Consider the following 21,057-nt stretch of genomic DNA (forward strand, 5'->3'; position numbering starts at 1 on the left):
TTCACCCACCAGAACAAGCACATGTTTGTTTTTGGTGCCCAAGAGCTGTATTATGACTTGAAGCAGACATGTTACTTGTGACAAGGATCAGTGGTACTGACTGAATCACAGCTGACAAAAGAAAATTAAATATAAAGGCAAATTATTGCACAAAAGGAATAAATAATCTTATGAATGTTGTTAAACTATCCAAGGATGAAAGCAAAACAGATTAAATGTGTTGGCAGACACAATGAAGCAACATAGTGATTAGCACTGCGGCCTCACATCACCAGGAACTTGGGTTCAGTTCCAGCCTTGCGTCAGTGTGTGTGGAGTTTGCACATTCTCCCGTATGTGGGGGTTTCCTCTGGTTGCTTAGATTTCCTCACACAGTCCAAAGATGTGTAGGTTAGGGGGATTACAGGGATAGGCCTAGGTAAAATGCTCTGAGAGAATCAGTGCAGATTTGATGGGCCAAATGGCCTCCTTCTGCACTGTACTGCTACTATAATAATGGCCAAATAGCTTCCCAAGTGCTACAAACATTTACTCATTGTCGTTTTTTTCAAAGAGTAAAAATCAGTAGGGTGGCCAATAGGATTCCCATTCAGTGTGATGACCAGTAAAACTACTAATTTTGAAAAAGCTTTGCCTCAGAAATCACAAATTGTCAGTAGAGAAACAGAAATTTAGGAAACATCATTACACCAAACGTTTCATTTTACCAAAACTTTTTAATAAAAATGTCAAATATTACAATAAAAAGCAAACACAAATCTCAATCAGTTCGATGGTAATGCCAATCTATTTGTAAAAGTCCCAGAAGTTTCTCTGATTGCATTGCAACCACCAGCCATTACAAATTGGCAAGATTGGAAAGTCTCTGTTCACCATCCCCATCACAGCAGTCAAACATTCCATGTACATCATCTTCCCCCAACATCTTGGTTAGTTTTATTTTCTGTTAAGAATCATGGCCTTGGAGGTCGCATGCCAGGTGGTGGAGGACCTGAAAGGGAAACCACACATTTGGATATACAAGGAGACAATTCTCTTGCGGTTAGGCTTGCGTTTACACAGAAAAAAACAAGCTAAATACTGAGGTGTGCTAAACATTGTTTCTGGCTGAGAGTGAACCTGTGCCTTTTCCTTACCAAGTTGAGGTGCAAGGAAGAACAGGAATGTGATAACGTTCTCTGACATTCTGTACTGCATGAGCTAAAATTTCTCCAATTGGGAAAACCAGAGCCACGGTCTTTAGTCACTGTTACAGACTCCAGATCAGCCATGATCTTGCTGAATGGCTGAGCAGGCTAAAGGGGCCAAGTGGCCTACTCCAGCTCCTCATTTTTACACTGCATAACCTGGAGCCAGTGTAAGTGAGCAAGTGCAAAGTTCTGTCCGCCCAGATCTTATGTACAAGCAAATCAGATGTAGAAGTAGATCATTTGGTCTCTCTAGTCTGCTCAGCCACATTCCTACCTACCTTTAATAACCTTTCTGATCAAGAATCTGTCTAGATCTGCCTTAAAAATATTCAAAGACTCAGCCTCCACTATCTTTTGAGGAAGAGTTCCAAAGGCTCATGACCCTCAACTGTTCTCATCTCTGTCTTAAATGGATGATCCTTTTTTTTTGAAAAAGGGTGTGATGGTAATCAATCCTTCAAATTCTTCCATGACTGGACACCTCCTTCAAGGCATGTTAAAACTTACTTCTTTAAGCAAATAATTGGTCAACTACCCCAACATGTCTGCATGTGGCTTGGTGACAAATTTTGCTCTGTAATGCTCCCATGAAGGATTGCAAAGGTGCTACAGAGAGCTGGGGAAAGGAGCCAGAAAAAAGGGACTGCTATAAGTAATTTGTAGGTATGAACACTTAAGACTTGTAGCAGCAGCATTAACTGCTCCTTCACTGATACATAAATCACAGTCTTCCATTTCAGTCTAAGAGGGCAAGATGCATTGAGTGGTTCAGATATATACCTATCGCTGCAATTAAGACTTTGCCAACTGTGAATGATCTAAATCTAAAGGCAGACCATTTAGCCTAACAAACCACCTCCTTCCACTCTCCAGCTAACCTTATCAGCACATCCTCTATTTTTTAATTCCTACTGTGTATATCTAATTTGCTCTTAAATGCATTTACACTATTTATCTCATCTGGTAACGTGATAAAGTGTTCCACATTCACACCAGTCTTCCGTTAAAGAAATTCCCCCTGAATTTCTGTTGGATTTATACACGTCATTAACATTTGCCAGTAATAAAAATTACCTACTTGGGAAGAATAGAGTTCAGTCATTATGGAGCATCTAGCAAACACAACACTGGCATGGGAAGAGAGCCTCTGAAACCAGCTGTATAAACTATATCTTATAAAATAATTACTTCTTGCAAGGTGGATGAGAGACTATTTATCACCTATCCAGTTGTGTCAAAGAAAATCAGTTAACTATGTAGAAATGAAACAGAGGTGAGTCTGAAAAGGTTGGAGTGACAAGCTCCTTCCCTGAACCAGCTGGGTCATTTAATAATCATCTGGCATCTTTCACAATCATGTTCTGACGACGTCACTAGCTTTTGAGCTCAATTTCACACTCTCTCAACTTCTGGGTTGCTGGGGCAGGATCATGGCCATCTGACAACTGCAAGATTAAATTTGAATGCACTTGGATATAATTACAACTTTGAATAAACTGGCATTCCAACTCGAATTCAACAGGTATTCAATGCTCACCTCGCATTCCTGGTGGCGGGGGTCGCATTCCTGGTGGCATTCCCATTGGTGCTCCGCGACCTGGAGGCATTCCCATTGGTGGACCCATAGGTGGTCTCATGCCAGGAGGAGGACCCATCATACCTGTGAACACAATAGAACCACATTTCATAAGAAACAAACACAAACCACATAACTTAAGCAAGAAACCACCTTTTTTTCCTAAGTTAGTGTGCCTGGGTAATCAACAGAGCACAAGTGAATGACAGATTGAACAATCTTGGAGGTAGCAGAGCCCAGTCGTGTCTTAGAAACCCAGTCCCAACCCTCAAATCAGGCACCGAGCCCAATCACTTTACTGCTCTTCTAGCAAAAACTAGCTGGTCAACAGAGTGGGGATCAAAGCACAGATCTTTGCTCCCCAAAAGCCAGGTGGGTAGGGGAAATAAGCTCTGAATATTTAATTCCCAATGTCCCACATGCAGTATCATTCATTGGAATCATCAGCCATCTCAGAACCCACTGAACCAGAGGGGAGGCAAGTCATCCTCGATCCTGAGGGACTCCCAGAAAATACAGCTCCGAATAACACAGATTCTTATCATGTAATATTAAAGTTTCACTTTTCACAAGTTTCCAACATAAGTTCACAATTGTGTGTCTATCATGTACAATAAATTGGGAAGTTATTAACACTAACTTATCAGAAGTTAACAATCTTTCAGTAACTCTGCAGGCTTACTGCTTCAAACCTTTAATTTGCTTCAACATGAGCTCAGCTAATAATGAAGCAGAAAAGGAACAATGCTAATTGGACTGCAGCACAGACTGACTGAATACAACAAATACAAATTAGCTGTGGTGTTTACAACATTACAACTACACTTGTACTTCACTAGCAATAAAGCACTTTGAGATGTCACATGGTGATGAAAAGCGCTACAGAATTCCAAATCTTCATTTTCTTTTGTAACGGAACAGGTAGCTTCCGTGTATGCCCATCTCTAGTAGTCCTATTATATACGATCATTGTTCATTCTGAAAGAAATGGTGGAGGTGATAGTGGATGCCTTGGTGGTTATTTTCCAGACGTCGCTGGATTCCAGGGAAGTGCCGGAAGATTGGAAAACGGCTAATGTTACGCCGTTGTTTAAGAAGGGTGCCAGGCAAAAGGCAGGGAATTATAGGCCGGTTAGTTTAACGTCTGTTGTAGGTAAAATGTTAGAATCCGTCATCAAGGAGGAAATAGCGAGGCATCTTGAGGGGAATTGCTTGATAGAGCAGACACAGCATGGTTTTGTTAAAGGGAAGATGTGTCTGACAAATTTATTGGAGTTGTATGAGGATGTGTCTAGGGCGGTGGATAGAGGAGAGCCGGTGGATGTGGTCTTTCTTCATTTTCAGAAGGCGTTTGACAAGGTACCACACAAGAGGTTATTGCAGAAGGTCAGGGGACATGGAGTTGGGGGTAGGGTGTTAGCGTGGATAGAGGATTGGTTGTCAAATAGGAGGCAGAGAGTGGGGGTCAATGGGTGCTATTTGGATTGGCGGTTGGTGACTAGTGGAGTGCCCCAGGGGTCGGTGCTGGGGCCTCAGCTATTTACCATTTATATAGATGATCTGGAGGAGGGAACCGAGTGTATGGTATCGAAATTTGCTGATGACACCAAGATTGGTGGAACAGCAAATTGTGCGGAGGGTGTGGAGAGTCTACAGAAGGATCTAGATAGGCTGGGCGAATGGGCCAGGAAACGGCAAATGGAATTTAATGTTGGCAAGTGCGAGGTGGTCCACTTTGGTAGGAAGGATTATTACTTACGTGGCGAAAAACTGCAGCAGGCGACGATGCAGAGGGACCTCGGGGTCCTTGTGCATGAGTCGTAAAAACCCAGCCTGCAGGTGCAGCAGGTGGTCAGGAAGGCTAATGGGATGCTGGCCTTCATAGCGAGGGGGATTGAATATAAAAGTAGGGAGGTCTTGCTGCGGCTGTATAGGGCATTGGTGAGGCCACAGCTGGAGTACTGTGTGCAGTTTTGGGCGCCGTACTTACGCAAGGATATTTTGGCCTTGGAGGGAGAGCAGAGGAGGTTTACTAGGCTGATACCGGAGTTGAGGGGGTTGAGCTATGAGGAGAGGCTGAATAAACTAGGCTTGTACTTGTTAGAGTTTAGAAGAATGAGGGGAGATCTCATTGAGATGTATAAGATGATGAATGGGATGGATAGGATAGAGGTGGAGAGACTCTTCCCTCTCAGAAAGGACAGTAGGACTAGGGGGCACAGCCTCAAGATAAAGGGGGGGGGCGGTTTAGAACGGAGTTGAGGAAGAATTTCTTCACTCAAAGGGTGGTGAATCTCTGGAATTCTCTGCCCGTTGAAGTGGTGGAGGCTACCTCGCTAAATATTTTTAAGAAGCGGGTTGATGGGTTTTTGATAAGAGAGGGGATTAAGGGTTATGGGGAGAGGGCGGGAATGTGGAACTGAGCCACGACAAATCAGCCATGATCTTACTGAATGGCGGGGCAGGCTCGAAGGGCTAGATGGCCTACCCCTGCTCCTATTTCTTATGTTCTTATGTTCATTACCACAATCTCACAATATTGATGTTGCGTCAAGTTCTCACCTGGAGGGGGAGCTCCTCGTCCCATTGGTGGTGGGCCTCCACGGCCTGGAGGATATTGCTGAGGTGCTGCTGCAATACTGGACGTGACTGCAGCTGCTGCAACAGTTCCGCGTGCCTGAGGTGTCATCACCTGTTTACATTGAAATAAACAGCAACAATAATTACATGGACTCTTTTCTGAAGTAAATATGGCAATATGTCAAATTTGCTGTATTTGGTTCCCACTGGTCTATAACACACAATCATCTTGCATCAATTACTATCCATCTATACAGGAATTCTCAAACTACAATCCCTGCAACTGTAACATCACCAATGAGGGAAATCTACATACTCCCAAAAGATGCTCCCTCCAAGTTGTATTGATGTGCAGTTGCGCAGCAATTGGGAATGAGGCAGGCAGAGTACAAAACTGGTCATACACAAGCAACATTCCTTTGAAAATGCAGGACAATGTAAGCAAGCCAGCTCCACACAGCAAACAGAAGTTAGAGGGAACACTGGTCCCAACTTCTCATGGAAAAAGTCACAGGAGATCTACTGAGGAAATTCTACAAAAAGGCACTGACCTTCTGAGTCACTACTGTTGATGAGGCACATTTTCAGTAAATGTAAATACTGAAAAAATTTCCAAGCAAAGTAGACCAGGCAGTGACATTAGGTAAATAGATAAAATTATGTACGTATTCATTCTTCATACGTATAAGTTGAAGTTGTAACATGGCTCTCTTACACTTGCCAAAGTGCCTTTCTCTCCAAACAAAAGGTACTTTACGTGTTCAAGCCTTGTGAACATTTTAAATTACCCAGCAGATTGGAGAGCTTATGGATCCCCGTGGCTTTCTCCACGGCAACACCTTGGCCAAAGTCCCCAGGCCAACCAATCAGTATCCTTTTCCCCTGTAGTATGAATTGGTATGCTTGTTTGAAATTTGACATTCTTGCTTTTGTCCTGATGAGTGAAAGACAAAAAGCTTTGGCAACATGTCTCTTTGCAGCAATATTTATGAGTATAACCCCCCTCCCCTTTATTTACACAACTATACAAGTATTAAATCAACCCACTGATTTGTCCTCAAAATGAGTCTGGACAAGTAGGATGCTCTACCCATCAGCAGAGTGGAGATACGCACATTTTAATGTAAGCAGTTTTCAGTCATGTATACTGCAGTTTATCATTTGTCCAGCTGGGCAAAATTAAGGTGACTGAAACAGACAAGAGTCAGAAAGGTTTTTTACCTGCTGAGATGGTCCTCCTACTCCTCGGACAGGACCTGATAACCCAGCTGGAGCCTGTGGCATTGGTGCTCCAGCAGGAACACCACGACCTGCTGCCCGGCCAATACCAGGACCTCCAGCTGCACCAGCAAGAGGCACGCGAGCGATTCCAGTCTGCAATGAGAAAGGCAGAGTAAGTGATCCAAGAAATCTGCCCGGCAAGAGCAAAAATCCAAATCTAACACATCAACGAATAAATGAATGACAGAGAGAATGTTACTTAGTTACTTTCCCACCAGATCTCCCAGTTTGATCCTATGCACTGGCATCCACTTTAATCATCAGTGCATTTGCCCTGGTACTCACACCATAATAAACTGGTCTAGTGCACGTCTGAAGCAATGCTGCACTGTCTTGCTTTCTGACCCAGTGATGGCCAAGAGACAGAATGAATGAAATTCTTTAATCTGACCAGCAATGGAGACTTTATGGCTTTTTGTCATCTTGGACTCTTGCAAACAGTGATATGTAACAAGATACCCTAACACCTTGCTAACTCAATTCAAGTAGCCAGACCTGTGTTTTAGCATTTTATTTTAAATGGAGCTCCCAGAAGTCAATATCCATCATTTCACTTTGGTACCATCTTTTTATATTGGTGACTCATTAAGGAAACAAGATATAATAAACATCAGCCACAAGCCAACTCCTGCAAACCAGCTAATCACAATCACTGTTCATGGGTCCAACTTTCTTTAGTTCATGGTCTAAATAGCTTCAGCACTATGTAGCTATAGATTTGCAATCTAAAAGCATTGTAACTAGCCAACGCTAGGTTACAACCTGAAAAATCTACTGGAGCTCTTCAGCTATTTTAGCTATTGTTTAGCTGATAGTTCAAAGTGGAATACAGCTCTAGTTAGAATCACAGCCATTTAGGTCAGGGTTTGGCCAAATTAGTCTGTGCTACCAATTTATAGAGCAATCACACTGTACCTCTTCACTCCCCTGTCTTCTTTCTTTCTTGGCTCAAATGCTGCACAATATTCTTTTAAAAGGACAATATTCTCTGCCCCAACCGCTTCAATCATTTTGTTCTCCTTAAACAGTCACTGAATTTACCACTATGTTATAGAATACCAAAACAGGGTGGGAAACTAAATACCCCAGATACCAAACAAGTTTCCTTAAATTAACTTTTATTCCTTTTTGTCAGAATTATCCAATCCCCATGACCTCCATTAAATCCAGATACTCACATCTTTGGGAGGAGGACCTTCCACAGTCATAGAAACCAGAGTTTCACCTCGAAGCAACACCAGTCCAAGGACACGTTTCTCCTCCCTCTCGGGCTGCTTGGAGTTTTTTGGCCTTGTGAGAACACAAAAGAGCAAAGTTTTCATAATGAGTACTTTACCCCAGTTTCTTAAAACCATGCCTTCAGTTACACTGAATCACTCCTTACTGATTAAACAGAATACTGACTAACCAGCCAGCTCTTTTAGGGATGCATAAGAATGTGACCATCCTTGAAACACAGATATTGAGCTCACAGGGAACAAAGTTGCTGTTTGAAATTTACTAGCCCTACTGGGTTATGGCTCCACTTTGCCTTCTATCTTCCAGTAACTTATCCAAGTTCCCATTCCTCATTTAATCTAGGAAGTGATTGCAGACAAGTTAACTATCAAAGCTGATAACCCTCACCTAATATCCATATACATAGTTAACTATTAAATGCTGGATGTTGTCAATGGCCAAATGGAATCTGCAATCCTCATTCTATGTTGTCAAGAAGTAACAAAATTACAAATCAAGAGCATTAAAAGATGCTTTTCCTTTAATGTTCAAGTGATCTTGATCAGTTAGGGAAGTGGGCTGAGAATTAGAAAATGGATTTCAATACAATCAAGTGCGAGGTGTGGCATTTTGGAAAGTGAAATCAGAGTAGGACTTACACAGTGAATGGTAGGGCCCTGGGAGTGTTGAGGAATAGAGGAACCTAGGAGTACAAGTACATAGTTCGCTGAAAGTAGTGTTACAGATGGGTAGAGTGGTAAAGGTGTTTAGCACACTGGCTTTCATCAGGCAGGTCACTGACTGTAGGACATTATGTTAAACTTGTTTAAGTCATTGGTATTTGGGAGTACTGGCTACCGTTTTGGTCACCCTGTTATAGAAAAGACACTGATCACATGGAAAGAGTGCAAAGACTTACAAGGGTGCTGCCAGGATTAGTGGGCCTAAGTTATTGGGAGTGGTTGGCCAGGCTAGGGCTTTATTCCTTGGAATGTGGGAGAACGAGGGACATAGATGAGCACGCAGTCTTTGTCCCAGGGTAAGGGATTTGAAAACTAGAGGGCATTGATTTAAGATGAGAGGGCAAGAACGCAAGGAGCAACTTCTTCATGCAGAGAGTGGTGCGTGAATGGAATGAGCTACCACAGGAAGTGGTTGAGGCAGGTTCAATGGCAACATTTAAAAAGCATTTGGATACAAACAGATTAGAGGGATATGGGCAAATGCAGGCCGGAAGGGCATCATCGTAGGCATGGGCCGATTGGCTGAAGGTCTGTTTCCATTCTGCGTTGTTCTATGACTTGTTTATGAAACACAATGTCTAGACATTGTTCTGGGCGCTAAGAAGTCGAGCACAGATATATAATTCACATGCCCGCTTTTCAATGCGGATCAAGAGGTGCCCTTAAAGACACTTGAGATTTTAGAAAGTTCTACAAAGCAAACAGACATGTCTCAATGTTTTCAAGTACGGAGTCAGATTGAACAGGGCATTAGTGTACATCCCTTTCATTGGAATTCTTTTCTTCATTAATTGACCATAGGTCATAGAATCCATATATCCAGAAGGAGGCCATTTGGCCCATCAAGTCCACACCAACCACAATCCCACCAATGCCCTATTCCCACAACCCACATATTCACCCTGTTAATCCCCTGACACTAAGATCAATGGCCAATCAATCTAACTTGCACATCTTTGAATTGCGGGAGGAAACTGACGCGACACGGGGAGAATGTGCAAACACCACACAATGTGTGGAGTTAAAAAGAGAGACGGAAAACTCCACACAGACAGCGACCCGAGGCCAGAATTGAACCCAAATCCCCGATGCTGTGAAACAGCAGTGCTAACCACTGTGCCGCCCCATCAGACAATGGGTCATTTAGACTCGAAACACTGGCTATACTCTCTCTCCACCGATGCTGTCAGACCTGCTAAGATTTTCCAGTTTTTGTTTCAGATTGCAGCATCCGCAGCATTTTGCATTTATTTTAGATAGCTCTAGAAGGTTGATACTGGGCAGTTTGTAATAAAGGGTAATCAGTTTTCTCAAAAGGTAACAGCCGAAAATAGACAGAATTCTGCACTGTGTTAGGGATAATGTAGTCCTTTTTTTAAAAACAAGAAACTTTCAAGATTGGCCAGGAAGTCAAAAATTCAGACAAATCGCTACACTATATAAAAACAAGATGTGGAGATGCTGGCGTTGGACTGGGTTAAGCACAGTAATAAGTCTCACAACACCAGGTTAAACACCAACAGGTTTACTTGGTAGCACAAGCCACAAACCTTTGAAGCACTCCCCCTTCATCAGGTGAGTGGGAATTATGTTCACAAACAGGACACATAAAGACAAACTCAATGTACAAGATAGTGGGTGGAATGCAAGTCTTTACAGGTAATCAATAAAAACAAGGCCCTCTCATGGAATGTACTTAATGAAGTAGATAGCATCAGTTGCACGTATAGCTTTATTATGGAATAAAAGTTCCAGCCACATGCATTGGAATTTATTGAGTGAGCTTACTTGATCTTCCTGAATTCATCGCAGTCACAAAGGATGAGATTCATGTGTTTGTCGAAAGCCTTGAAGGTCCCAATGAAGATGCGCCCATCCTGAAGGATGCATCTCATTCTGTAGTCAATATGCTGAAGCATTTTGCTGCTCTTACCCACCGTCTGAAGGGGAAATAAAACTATTAATCCAATTGCTCATTACTCCAACCAAACTTCAGTTTTCTGACTTTCGAACATAACCCTTGGTTCACATCTCAGCTTTAAAAAAAGCAGAAAATAAAGACATCATTGCAATGAATACCCAAACCCAAATATTCAACCCAGATGGGACTTGTTGCTTTAAAATTAAATGAAAGTACTTAAATTCACTTTACAGCACGATGGCACAGTGGTTAGCACTGCTGACTCACAATGCCAGGGACCCGGATTCGATTCCCAGTTTGGGTCACTGACTGCACGTTCTGCCTGCGTCAGCATGTGCACCTCTAGGTGCTCTAGTTTCCTCCCACAGTCCAAAAGATGTGCTGCTTATGCACACGGGCCACACTAAATTCTCCTTCAGTGTAGCCAAACAGGCGCTGGAGAATGACAACTAGGGTATTTTCACAGTAACATCATTGCAGTGTAAGCCTACTTGCGACACTAACAAATAAACTTTAAGCTCTTACACTGCAGTATTCACAGAGAAGGCTAATTACTCTTCCTCGTGCTCAACGCTCTATTTAATGTATTAATGGTGCCATATAAATGTAAACTCTTGTATTCACCAACATTTTGACAATACAATGCCTGTGCTTGCAATTAGAAATACAGGCTGAATATTTTACTGGGTTGTAGTGAATCAACACACTACCATTTTACTCAAGATCAGAGTATGATGCACAACCTAGGTAACATAATGAAAGCTTCCTGTCTGCAAATACAAGGATTCAAAAAATTAAGGAAGTCAAACTATGGGTTTGGTGTTGCACACAGCAATTTATGTTTGTACCAATTCTAACTGTTGCATTCTCCTCACTCTGGAGCAGGGAAGAGTGAAATTTCCTTTTCTAAATAAAGTGGATTTCAGAAAAGCTAGCTTCCACATTGCTCATAATATACTTGTTTGCTCCAAAACAATATAGAATATACATTACATGCTGTGAAAGAGTATTATTTAAAATGCAAAAACATTTTGTAATAGCCAAAAAATTATGGAAGCCAGACAGCTTTTGGTTTTTAACATCAATGTTTGTGTTACTTGATGGTATTGTTCGATTTATTTTCACTGTACGCTAACACATGTGACAAGCACTGTTTCTTGCATGCTACACAACAGAGCATACCATTCACAGAAGGAAATGAGAGGGTGCAGAAACTGGTATTACAGTCATAGCTAGGGTGGAGAGAAAGATCAACTTAATACAAGTTATTGATCAATGTATTGTCCTGCTATTCTAGTCCTGGGAACGTTGAGACAAATTAACTCATTTTGCTTTCTAGTATTTTTTAAAAATAATGCACAAGGAATAATATTATCTCGGACAATATTATCAATCTTTCACATCAGACATTAAACCAAGTCCTGTCTGCACTCTGTAGTGGACATGATGTGGGTATGCCGGCGTTGGACTGGCGTAAACACAGTAAAAAGTCTGACAACACCAGGTTTTAGTCCAACCTATTTATTTGATAATATACTCACAAGCTTTCGAGGGTGTCCCTCGAAAGCTTGTGAGTATATTATCAAATAAATAGGTTGGACTAAAACCTGGTGTTGTCAGACTTTTTACTCTGTAGTGGATGCAGAAGATCCCATGACACTATACTGTAAAGGAGTCTTGGTTAATATTTATCACTCAATCGACATTGTAAGGAATAGATAATGGGGTCTTAATCACATTGCAAATGTGGGAGCTTGCTGTGCATTTGCTCCAATGCTGGTACTCTTCAGAATGCACTCTGGGGTATCATACATTATAAAAATATAAGCCATTCTTTAAAAAAATAACTGGTCAGCCACCAATGGGTTTCCTTGACAAGGCCCTAGCAATTATCAGCAGGTTATCGACTCCAGTGAGGGTCAAAATGGGTATGAAAAATCCTGAAACAGCACAAACCAACTAGATCCCAAAACAAACAGGTTAATATTTCAAATGAGATCTTTCGCCAGTGGGATATTGGTCTGGGGATGCAGGATTTGACTCAGAGATATTAACCTCACCATCTTCTGTGTTCGTTGTGTTTTCCCCTAATCACAGTTTCAATATGTAATCAAGTCCAAATGAATGGGAAACTCTAACGAATCCCAGGATGAGCCGACCAGAGGCAGCGAATGCTGAGGCCGACATTTGTGAGGGCTTTGTACTGGTTTGAAAACTCACAGGCTGCCAAGCACAGTAAGTGATTTAGTGTGAAAGCCAGACCCCCAAAGCCCGATTACTAGGCCGCACTCTGGGGTAAGCCGCCAGTTAGCGCCCTAACCTGCCGGCCGCATTAGCCGGGGTTTTTACTATGCAATATACAACCCGCATCACTCATCCGAGCCCTGTGTTCGGTTATCGAACCTCCTTACCATGATTGCGGGCGGGATGGGCGCACAACCCGACGGATTGGAGAAAAAGAAGAAAAAATTTCCTGCGATGGGCCGCAGGTAAACAGGCCTGGCGCGGGGCAACCTGGGAAAACTAGTACCCCGCCAAGGCTAACTGCGCACGCGCCGGGGCACTGCCGGCTTCGCTGCGCCGTGCACCTTGGGATGCTGGCGGACTCGACCTGGAGGACCGGACCTCAGAGAGACTAAGAAGTCATGAGGACATGATAGATGCTCTTTATATATATAAAAGAACACAATTGCTTGTAGGTGGGATGGGGAACTTTAATATGAGACCAGTTCCCTATTAGATTCATTTTGGCGGGATTTTTAAAAAAATATGAATGGTTAGAGATTGCAGAATTCTGATGTGTGGAGAAATTTTTATTTGATTTGTCACATGTATTAATACACAATGGAAAGCATTGTTTCTCGCGAGCAATTCAGACAAAGCATACCGTTCCTAGTGTGGGAGAATCTAGTTCTAGGAGTGTGATGGTAGTGTGCTATTGATGTATTTTATTTTTAAAGGGGGGGGTGTTTTAAGATTTGGCTCTTTTATATAGCTGGTCAATAAGTCTAGAGGGAATGCAAATCTGACTCTGGGGGGAGGAGGATAATTATTCAGTTCAGCCTTGCAGTTGGTTATGTTAAGTAGAATTAATGGAGTTTTGTTTACTTAAGTTGCCCTGGGATTTCTGCTTAGTGATTGATAAGGTCATGTGATTCACGAACAGAGAAAATAGGCTTTTACAGAAAGGAGTTTGGCTATTCTGGTTTTGGTTAGGTGAATTTTGCACTCTTCTGAAAGCTCTATATCGCTCTGAAAATTCCAAGGCCTATCTACATGTATTATAGCAAATATATTTGTGATTACTAACTTTGTGAGGAATGTTGCTTATTTGGAACTAAAACAGTGATAAGTTAGAAATTGACATTGTTTCATTTAGTTTTTTAAACATTATTCAATTGTTAATAGTTAAGCTACTTAATTTGCCATGAGTGTGTTTAAACTATTATTAAATAAAATTTGTTTTCCTATAAAGATCCCTAATTTGTCAGTGGAATTGATCCTGGAATGAAGCATCCTATCCTAACATTTATGCTAAAATAAAAAAATTGTTGCAGGAGAGGTTTAAATGTCAACAAAGATTGACAAAGAAGATGATAAAGAAGGGTAGGAGAAACTATGAAGCTGGGCTAGCACTTAATATAAAAAAGGATAGCAAGAGTTTTTATAAATATATAAAAAGGAAGAGGCTGGCTAGGGTGAACGTTGGACCCTTAGAGGATAAGAAGGGGGACTTAGTGGTAGGGGATGGGGATATGGCTGAGGTCCTGAATAACTTTTTTGTTTCTGTCTTCATGGAGGAGGACGTGAATAATTTGCCGGGTGTTAGAGATGGAAAGGTGGTAGGACTGGAGGGTCTTAATGGCATTACTGTTACTAGAGAGGAGATGCTCGACAGACTGGAGGGACTGATTGTGGACAAGTCGCCAGGACCGGATGGAATGCATCCGAGGGTTCTGAAAGAAATGGCGGAGGTGATAGTGGATGCCTTGGTGGTTATTTTCCAGACATTGCTGGATTCCAGGGAAGTGCCAGAAGATTGGAAAACGGTTAATGTTACGCCGTTGCTTAAGAAGGGTGCCAGGCAAATGGCAAGGAATTATAGGCCGGTTAGTTTAACGTCTGTTGTAGGTAAAATGTTAGAATCCGTCATCAAGGAGGAAATAGCGAGGCATCTTGAGAGGAATTGCTTGATAGAGCAGACGCAGCACGGTTTCGTTAAAGGGAAGTCGTGTCTGACAAATTTACTGGAGTTCTATGAGGATGTGTCTAGGGCGGTGGATAGAGGAGAGCCGGTGGATGTGGTCTTTCTGGATTTTCAGAAGGCGTTTGACAAGGTACCTCACAAGAGGTTATTGCAGAAGGTCAGGGGACAGGGAGTTGGGGGTAGGGTGTTAGCGTGGATAGAGGATTGGTTGTCAAATAGGAGGCAGAGAGTGGGGGTCAACAGGTGCTATTCGGATTGGCGGATGGTGACTAGTGGAGTGCCTCAGGGGTCGGTGCTGGGGCCTCAGCTATTTACCATTTATATAGATGATCTGGAGGAGGGAACCGAGTGTAGGGTGTCGAAATTTGCTGATGACACCAAGATTGGAGGAACGGCAAATTGTGCGGAGGGTGTGGAGAGTCTACAGAAGGATCTAGATAGGCTGGGCGAATGGGCCAGGAAATGGCAAATGGAATTTAATGTTGGCAAGTGCGAGGTGGTCCACTTTGGTAGGAATAATGGTAGGAAGGATTATTACTTACGTGGCAAAAAACTGCAGTAGGCGACGGTGCAGAGGGACCTTGGGGTCCTTGTGCATGAGTCGCAAAAACCCAGCTTGCAGGTGCAGCAGGTGATCAGGAAGGCGAATGGGATGCTGGCCTTCATAGCGAGGGGGATTGAATATATAAGTAGGGAGGTCTTGCTGCGGCTGTATAGGGCATTGGTGAGGCCGCAGCTGGAGTACTGTGTGCAGTTTTGGGCGCCGTACTTACGCAAGGATATTTTGGCCTTGGAGGGAGTGCAGAGGAGGTTTACTAGGCTGATGCCGGAGTTGAGGGGGTTGAGCTATGAGGAGAGGCTGAATAAACTAGGCTTGTACTCGTTAGAGTTTAGAAGAATGAGGGGAGATCTCATTGCGACGTATAAGATGATGAATGGGATGGATAGGATAGAGGTGGAAAGACTCTTCCCACTCAGAAAGGATAATAGGACTAGGGGGCACAGCCTCAAGATAAAGGGGGGGCGGTTTAGAACGGAGTTGAGGAGGAACTTCTTCACTCAAAGGGTGGTGAATCTCTGGAATTCTCTGCCCGTTGAAGTGGTGGAGGCTACCTCGCTAAATATTTTTAAGACGTGGGTTGATGGGTTTTTGATAAGCGAGGGGTTAAGGGTTATGGGGAGAGGGCGGGAATGTGGAACTGAGCCACGACACATCAGCCAAGATCTTATTGAATGGTGGGGCAGGCTCGAAGGGCTAGATGGCCTACTCCTGCTCCTATTTCTTATGTATCCTAATGTAATTTGGGGTTCTGGACTAGGACCCTAACAGCGTCACTGTTTAACAATAAGGGGTCACCATTTAGGACAGAGACGAAGAGAAATTTTTTATCAGAGGTTTGGGATCCTTGGAACTTGCTGTCTTAAAAAGATGGTCGTAGATGAGTTTTTGAATATTTTTAAAACAGAGGTGGATAGTTTCTTGATAAGCAAGGGAGTGAATGGTTATTGGGGCTAGGCAGAAGGGTGGGTGAAGTTGAGGTTGCTATCAGATCAGCCAACATCTCTTTAAATGGTAGAACAGGCTCAAAGGGCTAAGTGGCCTACTCTTGCCACTGATGCATATGTATGCATTTTGAAGTAGTACCTTGAAACATTATGTGAGATATTTATCTGGTCATGAAAGGAAGAAAGAGTGTTTTATTTTTATGTCTATCGTCCTCTGGACTTCCCAATACACTTTAGTCAGTGAAGAACTTTCAAAGTGTAAGCACCGTTGCAGTGTAGAAAATATGAAAATCAATTTGTGAATATCAAGCTCCCACAAAATGTGAATGTAATGATGATAAATAATGTGAGTTGAGGTATAAGATCCAGACACCTGGAGACTGCTCTGTCACATATTCAATTAGTGCTATGGGTCTTTTATATCCACTTGAGTGAGTAGATGGGCCTTATTTAACGTCTTATCTGAAAGACAAGAACTCCTGACAACAATGCACTGGCTTGCCAGCCTAGATTATGTTACCCTTCAATGGGACTGGGGAGGCGATGGCCTATGGTATTAGCGCTCGACTATTAATCCAGAAACTCAGATAACTTTCTGGGGACCTGGGTTTGAATCCTGCCATGGCAGATGGTGGAATTTGAATTCAATAATAAAAAAAAAATCTGGAATTAAGGGTCTACTGATGACCATGAAACCATTGTCGATTGTCAGAAAAACCCATCTGGTTCATTAATGTTTAGGAAAGGAAATCTGCTGTCCTTATCTGGTCTGACCTACATATGACTCCAGAACCACAGCAATGTGGTTGACTCTCAATTGCCCTCTGAAACGACCTAGCAAGCCACTCAGTTGTATCAATCACTACAAAGTCTCAACAAAGGAATGAAACCTGACGGACCACCTGCATCGACCAAGGCACAGGAAAAGACAAAGAGCCCTGTCGACCCTGCAAATTCCTCCTTACTAACATCTGGGGACTAGTGCTAAAATTGGGACAACAGTCTCAGACTAGTCAACCAACAGTCTGACAGTCATTCTCACGGAATCATACCTTACAGATAACCTCCCAGTCTCATTGGTAGGACAGACCCAGCAGAGGTGGCGGCACAGTGGTAAACAGTAAGGAAGGAGTGCCCTGGGAGTCCTTAACATCGACTTTGGACCCATGAAATCTCATAGCTTCAGGTTAAACATGGGCAAGGAAACCTTTTACCACATACCGTCCTCCTTCAGCTGATGAATCAGTATTTCTTTATGTTGAGCAACATTTGGTTGAAGCACTAAGGATGCAAAATATACTCTGGGTGGGGGATTTCAATGTTCACCACCAAAAGTGGCTAAGCAGCAGCACTACTGATCGAGCTGATTGGGTCCAAAAGGATATAACTGCTAGATTGGGTCTGCAGCTGGTGGTGAAGGAACCAATAAGAGGAAATAACACACTTGACCTCATCCTTACCAATCTGCCAACTTTGGATGTATCTGTCCATGACAGTATTGGTAAGACTGACCACCGCACAGTCCTTATGGAGACCAAGTCCCGTCTTCACATTGAGAATAACCTCCATCGTGTTGTGTGGCACTATCACTGTGCTACATGGGACAGACTTTGAACCAATCTAGCAACTCAAGACTGGGCACCCATGAGATGCTGTGGGCCATCAACAACAGCGGAACCATACTCCAGCACAATCTGCAACCTCATGGCCCAGCATATCCCCCACTCAACCATTACCATCAAGTCAGGGGATCAACCCTGTTTCAATAGAAAGTGCAGGAGGGCATGCCAAGAGCAGCAGCAGACATTTCTAAAAATGAGGCATCAACCTGGTGAAGCTACCAAACAGGACTATTTGCATACCAAACAGCGATAAAGTGATCCCACAATCAATGGATCAGAACTAAGCTCTGCAGTCCTTCCACAGCCAGTCATGAATGGTGGTGGACAATTACATAACTCACTGGAGGAGAAAGCTCCACAAATATCCCCATCCTCAATGATGGAGGAGCCCTGCACATCGGTAAAAAAAATAAGGCTGAAGTATGCGCAGCAATCTTCAGCCAGAAATGCTAAGTAGAGGATCCATCTCAGCCTCCTCCAGTATCTCAGACGCCAGTCTCCAGCCAATTCGATTCACTCCACGTGAATCAAGAAATGGTTGGAGGCACTGGATACTGCAAAGGCAATGGGCCCTGATAACATTCTGGCAATAGTACTGAAGACTTGTGCTCCAGAACTTGCTGCTCTGCTAGCCAAGCTCTTCCAGTACAGTTACAACACTGGCATCTCCCCAATAATGTGGAAAATTGCCCAGGTATATCCGGTCCATAAAAAGCAGGACAAACCCAACCTGGCCAATTACTGCCCAGTCCACTCTTAATCATCAATGAAGTGATGGAAGAGGTCATCAACAGTACTATCAAGCAGCGCCTGCTCAGCGACACCCACTTTGGGGTTTTGCCACAGTCACTCTGCTCCTGACCTCATTACAGCCTTGGTTCAAACATGGACAAAAGAGATGAATTCTAGAGGAGAGGTGAAAGTGACAGCCCTTAACATCAAGGCCACGTTCGACAAGTGTGGCATCAAGGAGTCTTAGTGAAGCTGGTATTGGGGCAAACTCTCTGCTGGTTGGAGTCATACCAGGTACATAGAAAGATGGTTGTGGAGAATCAGTCATCTCAGCACCAGGATTTCTCTGCAGGAGTCCCTCAGGTTAGTGTCCTAGGCCCAACAATCTTCAGCTGCTTCATCAATGACCTTCCCTCCATCATAAGGTCAGAAGTGGGGATGTTTGCTGATGATTGCACAACGTTCAGCACCATTTGCAACTCCTCAGATACTGAAGCAGTACGTGTTCAAATGCAACAATATCTGGACAATATCCAGGCTCGGGCTGAGAAGTGACAAGTAACATAAATGCAGGCAATGACCATCATCAGTAAGAGACACTAACCACTGCACTTTGACATTCAATGGTGATATGATCACTTAATCCCCCACATTCTTGAGGTTATCATTGACCAGAAACTCAACTGGACTCACTACATAAACACAATGGCTACAAGAGCAGGTCAGAGGCTAGGAATAATGCACTGAGTAACTCACCGCCTGATTCCCCAAAGCCTATTCACCATCTACAAGGCACAAGTCAGGAGTGTGATGGAATACTCCCCACTTGCCTGGATGGGTGCAGCTCCAACAACACTCAAGAAGCCAGACACCATCCAGGATAAAGCAGCCTACTTGATTCACACCTGCAAACATTCAATTCTTCCACCATTGATGCTCAGTAGCAGCCGTTTGTACAATCTAAAAGATCCTTAGACAGCACCTTCCAGACAATTGACCATTTCCATCTAGAAGCACAAGGGCAGCAGATAAATGGGAAGACCATCACCTGCAAGATCCCTTTCAAGCCTCTCACCATCCTGACTTGGAAATATATTACCATTCCTTCACAGTCACTGGGTCTAAATCCTGGAATTCCCTCCGTAACGGCATTGTGCTCACTGCCACCTTTTCAAAACCAACTAAAGATAATGACTGGAACTCACCAAGGCTCCTTCCAAACCCCTGACTACCACCATCTAGAAAGACAAGGGCAGCAATAAATAGGCACATCATTACCCGGGAAGTTCTGCTCCAAGCTACTAAGCATCCTGCGTTGGAAATATATCATCGTTCCTTCACCGTCACTGGGTCAAACATTTAGAATTCCCTTCCTAACAGTACTGTGGATGTACTTACACCACATGGATTGCAGCAGTTCTGGAAGGCAGCTCACCACCACCTTCACAAAGACACTAGGGGTGGGCATTGAATACTAGCCAAGCCAGCGACACCCACATTGTGTGAATGAATAAAAAAACTGGTCTTACCAATGATGCCCATAGCTTGAGAATATATTAAAACAGATGTTGGATTGTTCCATATCATAGAACCCTACAGTGCAGAAAAAGGCCCTTCAGCCCATCGAGTCTGCACCGACCACAATCCCACCCAGGCCCTACCCCTACATCCCTGCACATTTTACCCACTAATCCCTCTAACCTACGCATCCCAGGACACTAAGGGGCAATTTTAGCATGGCCAATCAACCTAACCCGCAGATCTTTGGACTGTGGGTGGAAACTGGAGCACCCAGAGGAAACCCACACAGATACAAGGAGAATGTGCAAGCTCCACACAGACAGTGACCTGAGCCAGGATTTGAACCCAGGTCCCTGGAGCTGTGAAGCAGCAGTGCTAACCACTGTGCTACCGTGCCACCCTTGTATTCTAATTTACAATATTCAGTACTCATAACCATCGATATTTGAAATTCATTTAAAATCAACTTCCATCATGGTCTAGAGTTGAATTGAGGTAAAATTCAAATAAAGTACAAAAAAAAGTTTTAATTTGATCTAAGTTGAAACAAATGAACAATTACATCTAATTTGTGAATATGTAAATTTAACAGCATTAAAGATAGGTACAGACGGTGAGGTTAATCCTTACAGATGACGTTACGGATTAGAGATTGTGTTGGAGGGTGTAATGTATGAGAGAGGAGGGTGTGTGAGTGAGTGAGAGAGAGGAGGTTGTGGATGAGTGTGTGAGAGAGGGGAAGGTGAGTGTATGTCTCTGAGTGTGAGAAAGGTAGGTGAGTATGTGTGAGAGAGGGGTGTGTTTGTGTGTGTGCACACGTGTCTGGTAGATGGGTCCAAAACAACCACCAACATCACTGATTATGAATGGCAAAAGGTAAGACTTAAATTTTATTTTAATAGATAGCTTTTTGGATTACCCACTCCTAATATGGGTACTGCTTCCAGGGGTTAATGTTAA

The 21,057-nt window shown here is 43.1% G+C and overlaps 1 protein-coding gene across 1 annotated transcript; it reads right to left on the reverse strand.

Annotated features, from left to right (window-relative positions):
• Positions 1 to 696: 696 nt before the first annotated feature.
• On the reverse strand, positions 697 to 13,056 carry snrpb (small nuclear ribonucleoprotein polypeptides B and B1). Its single transcript, XM_080205074.1, has 7 exons — positions 12,921 to 13,056; positions 10,377 to 10,528; positions 7,806 to 7,917; positions 6,568 to 6,720; positions 5,329 to 5,458; positions 2,728 to 2,850; positions 697 to 991 (listed from the first exon to the last, which is right to left on the reverse strand). The coding sequence occupies exons 1-7, from the start codon at positions 12,921 to 12,923 to the stop codon at positions 954 to 956; spliced, it is 711 nt and encodes a 236-aa protein (XP_080061200.1). The 5' UTR covers positions 12,924 to 13,056; the 3' UTR covers positions 697 to 953.
• Between the last annotated feature and the right edge of the window lie 8,001 nt (positions 13,057 to 21,057).

The sequence above is a fragment of the Carcharhinus amblyrhynchos genome, chromosome 16, assembly GCF_965287045.1.
Source record: "Carcharhinus amblyrhynchos chromosome 16, sCarAmb.v2.hapA, whole genome shotgun sequence".
Lineage (NCBI taxonomy): Eukaryota > Metazoa > Chordata > Chondrichthyes > Carcharhiniformes > Carcharhinidae > Carcharhinus > Carcharhinus amblyrhynchos.

Excerpts from the sequence above, each read along its gene's own strand:
- snrpb (XM_080205074.1), bottom strand. Across the intron at positions 2,851-5,328 it reads ACGAGGAGCTCCCCCTCCAG|GTATGATGGGTCCTCCTCCT; the intron begins GTGAGAACTTGA and ends TTGTGTTCACAG. Across the intron at positions 992-2,727 it reads CCCGCCACCAGGAATGCGAG|GTCCTCCACCACCTGGCATG; the intron begins GTGAGCATTGAA and ends TTTCCCTTTCAG.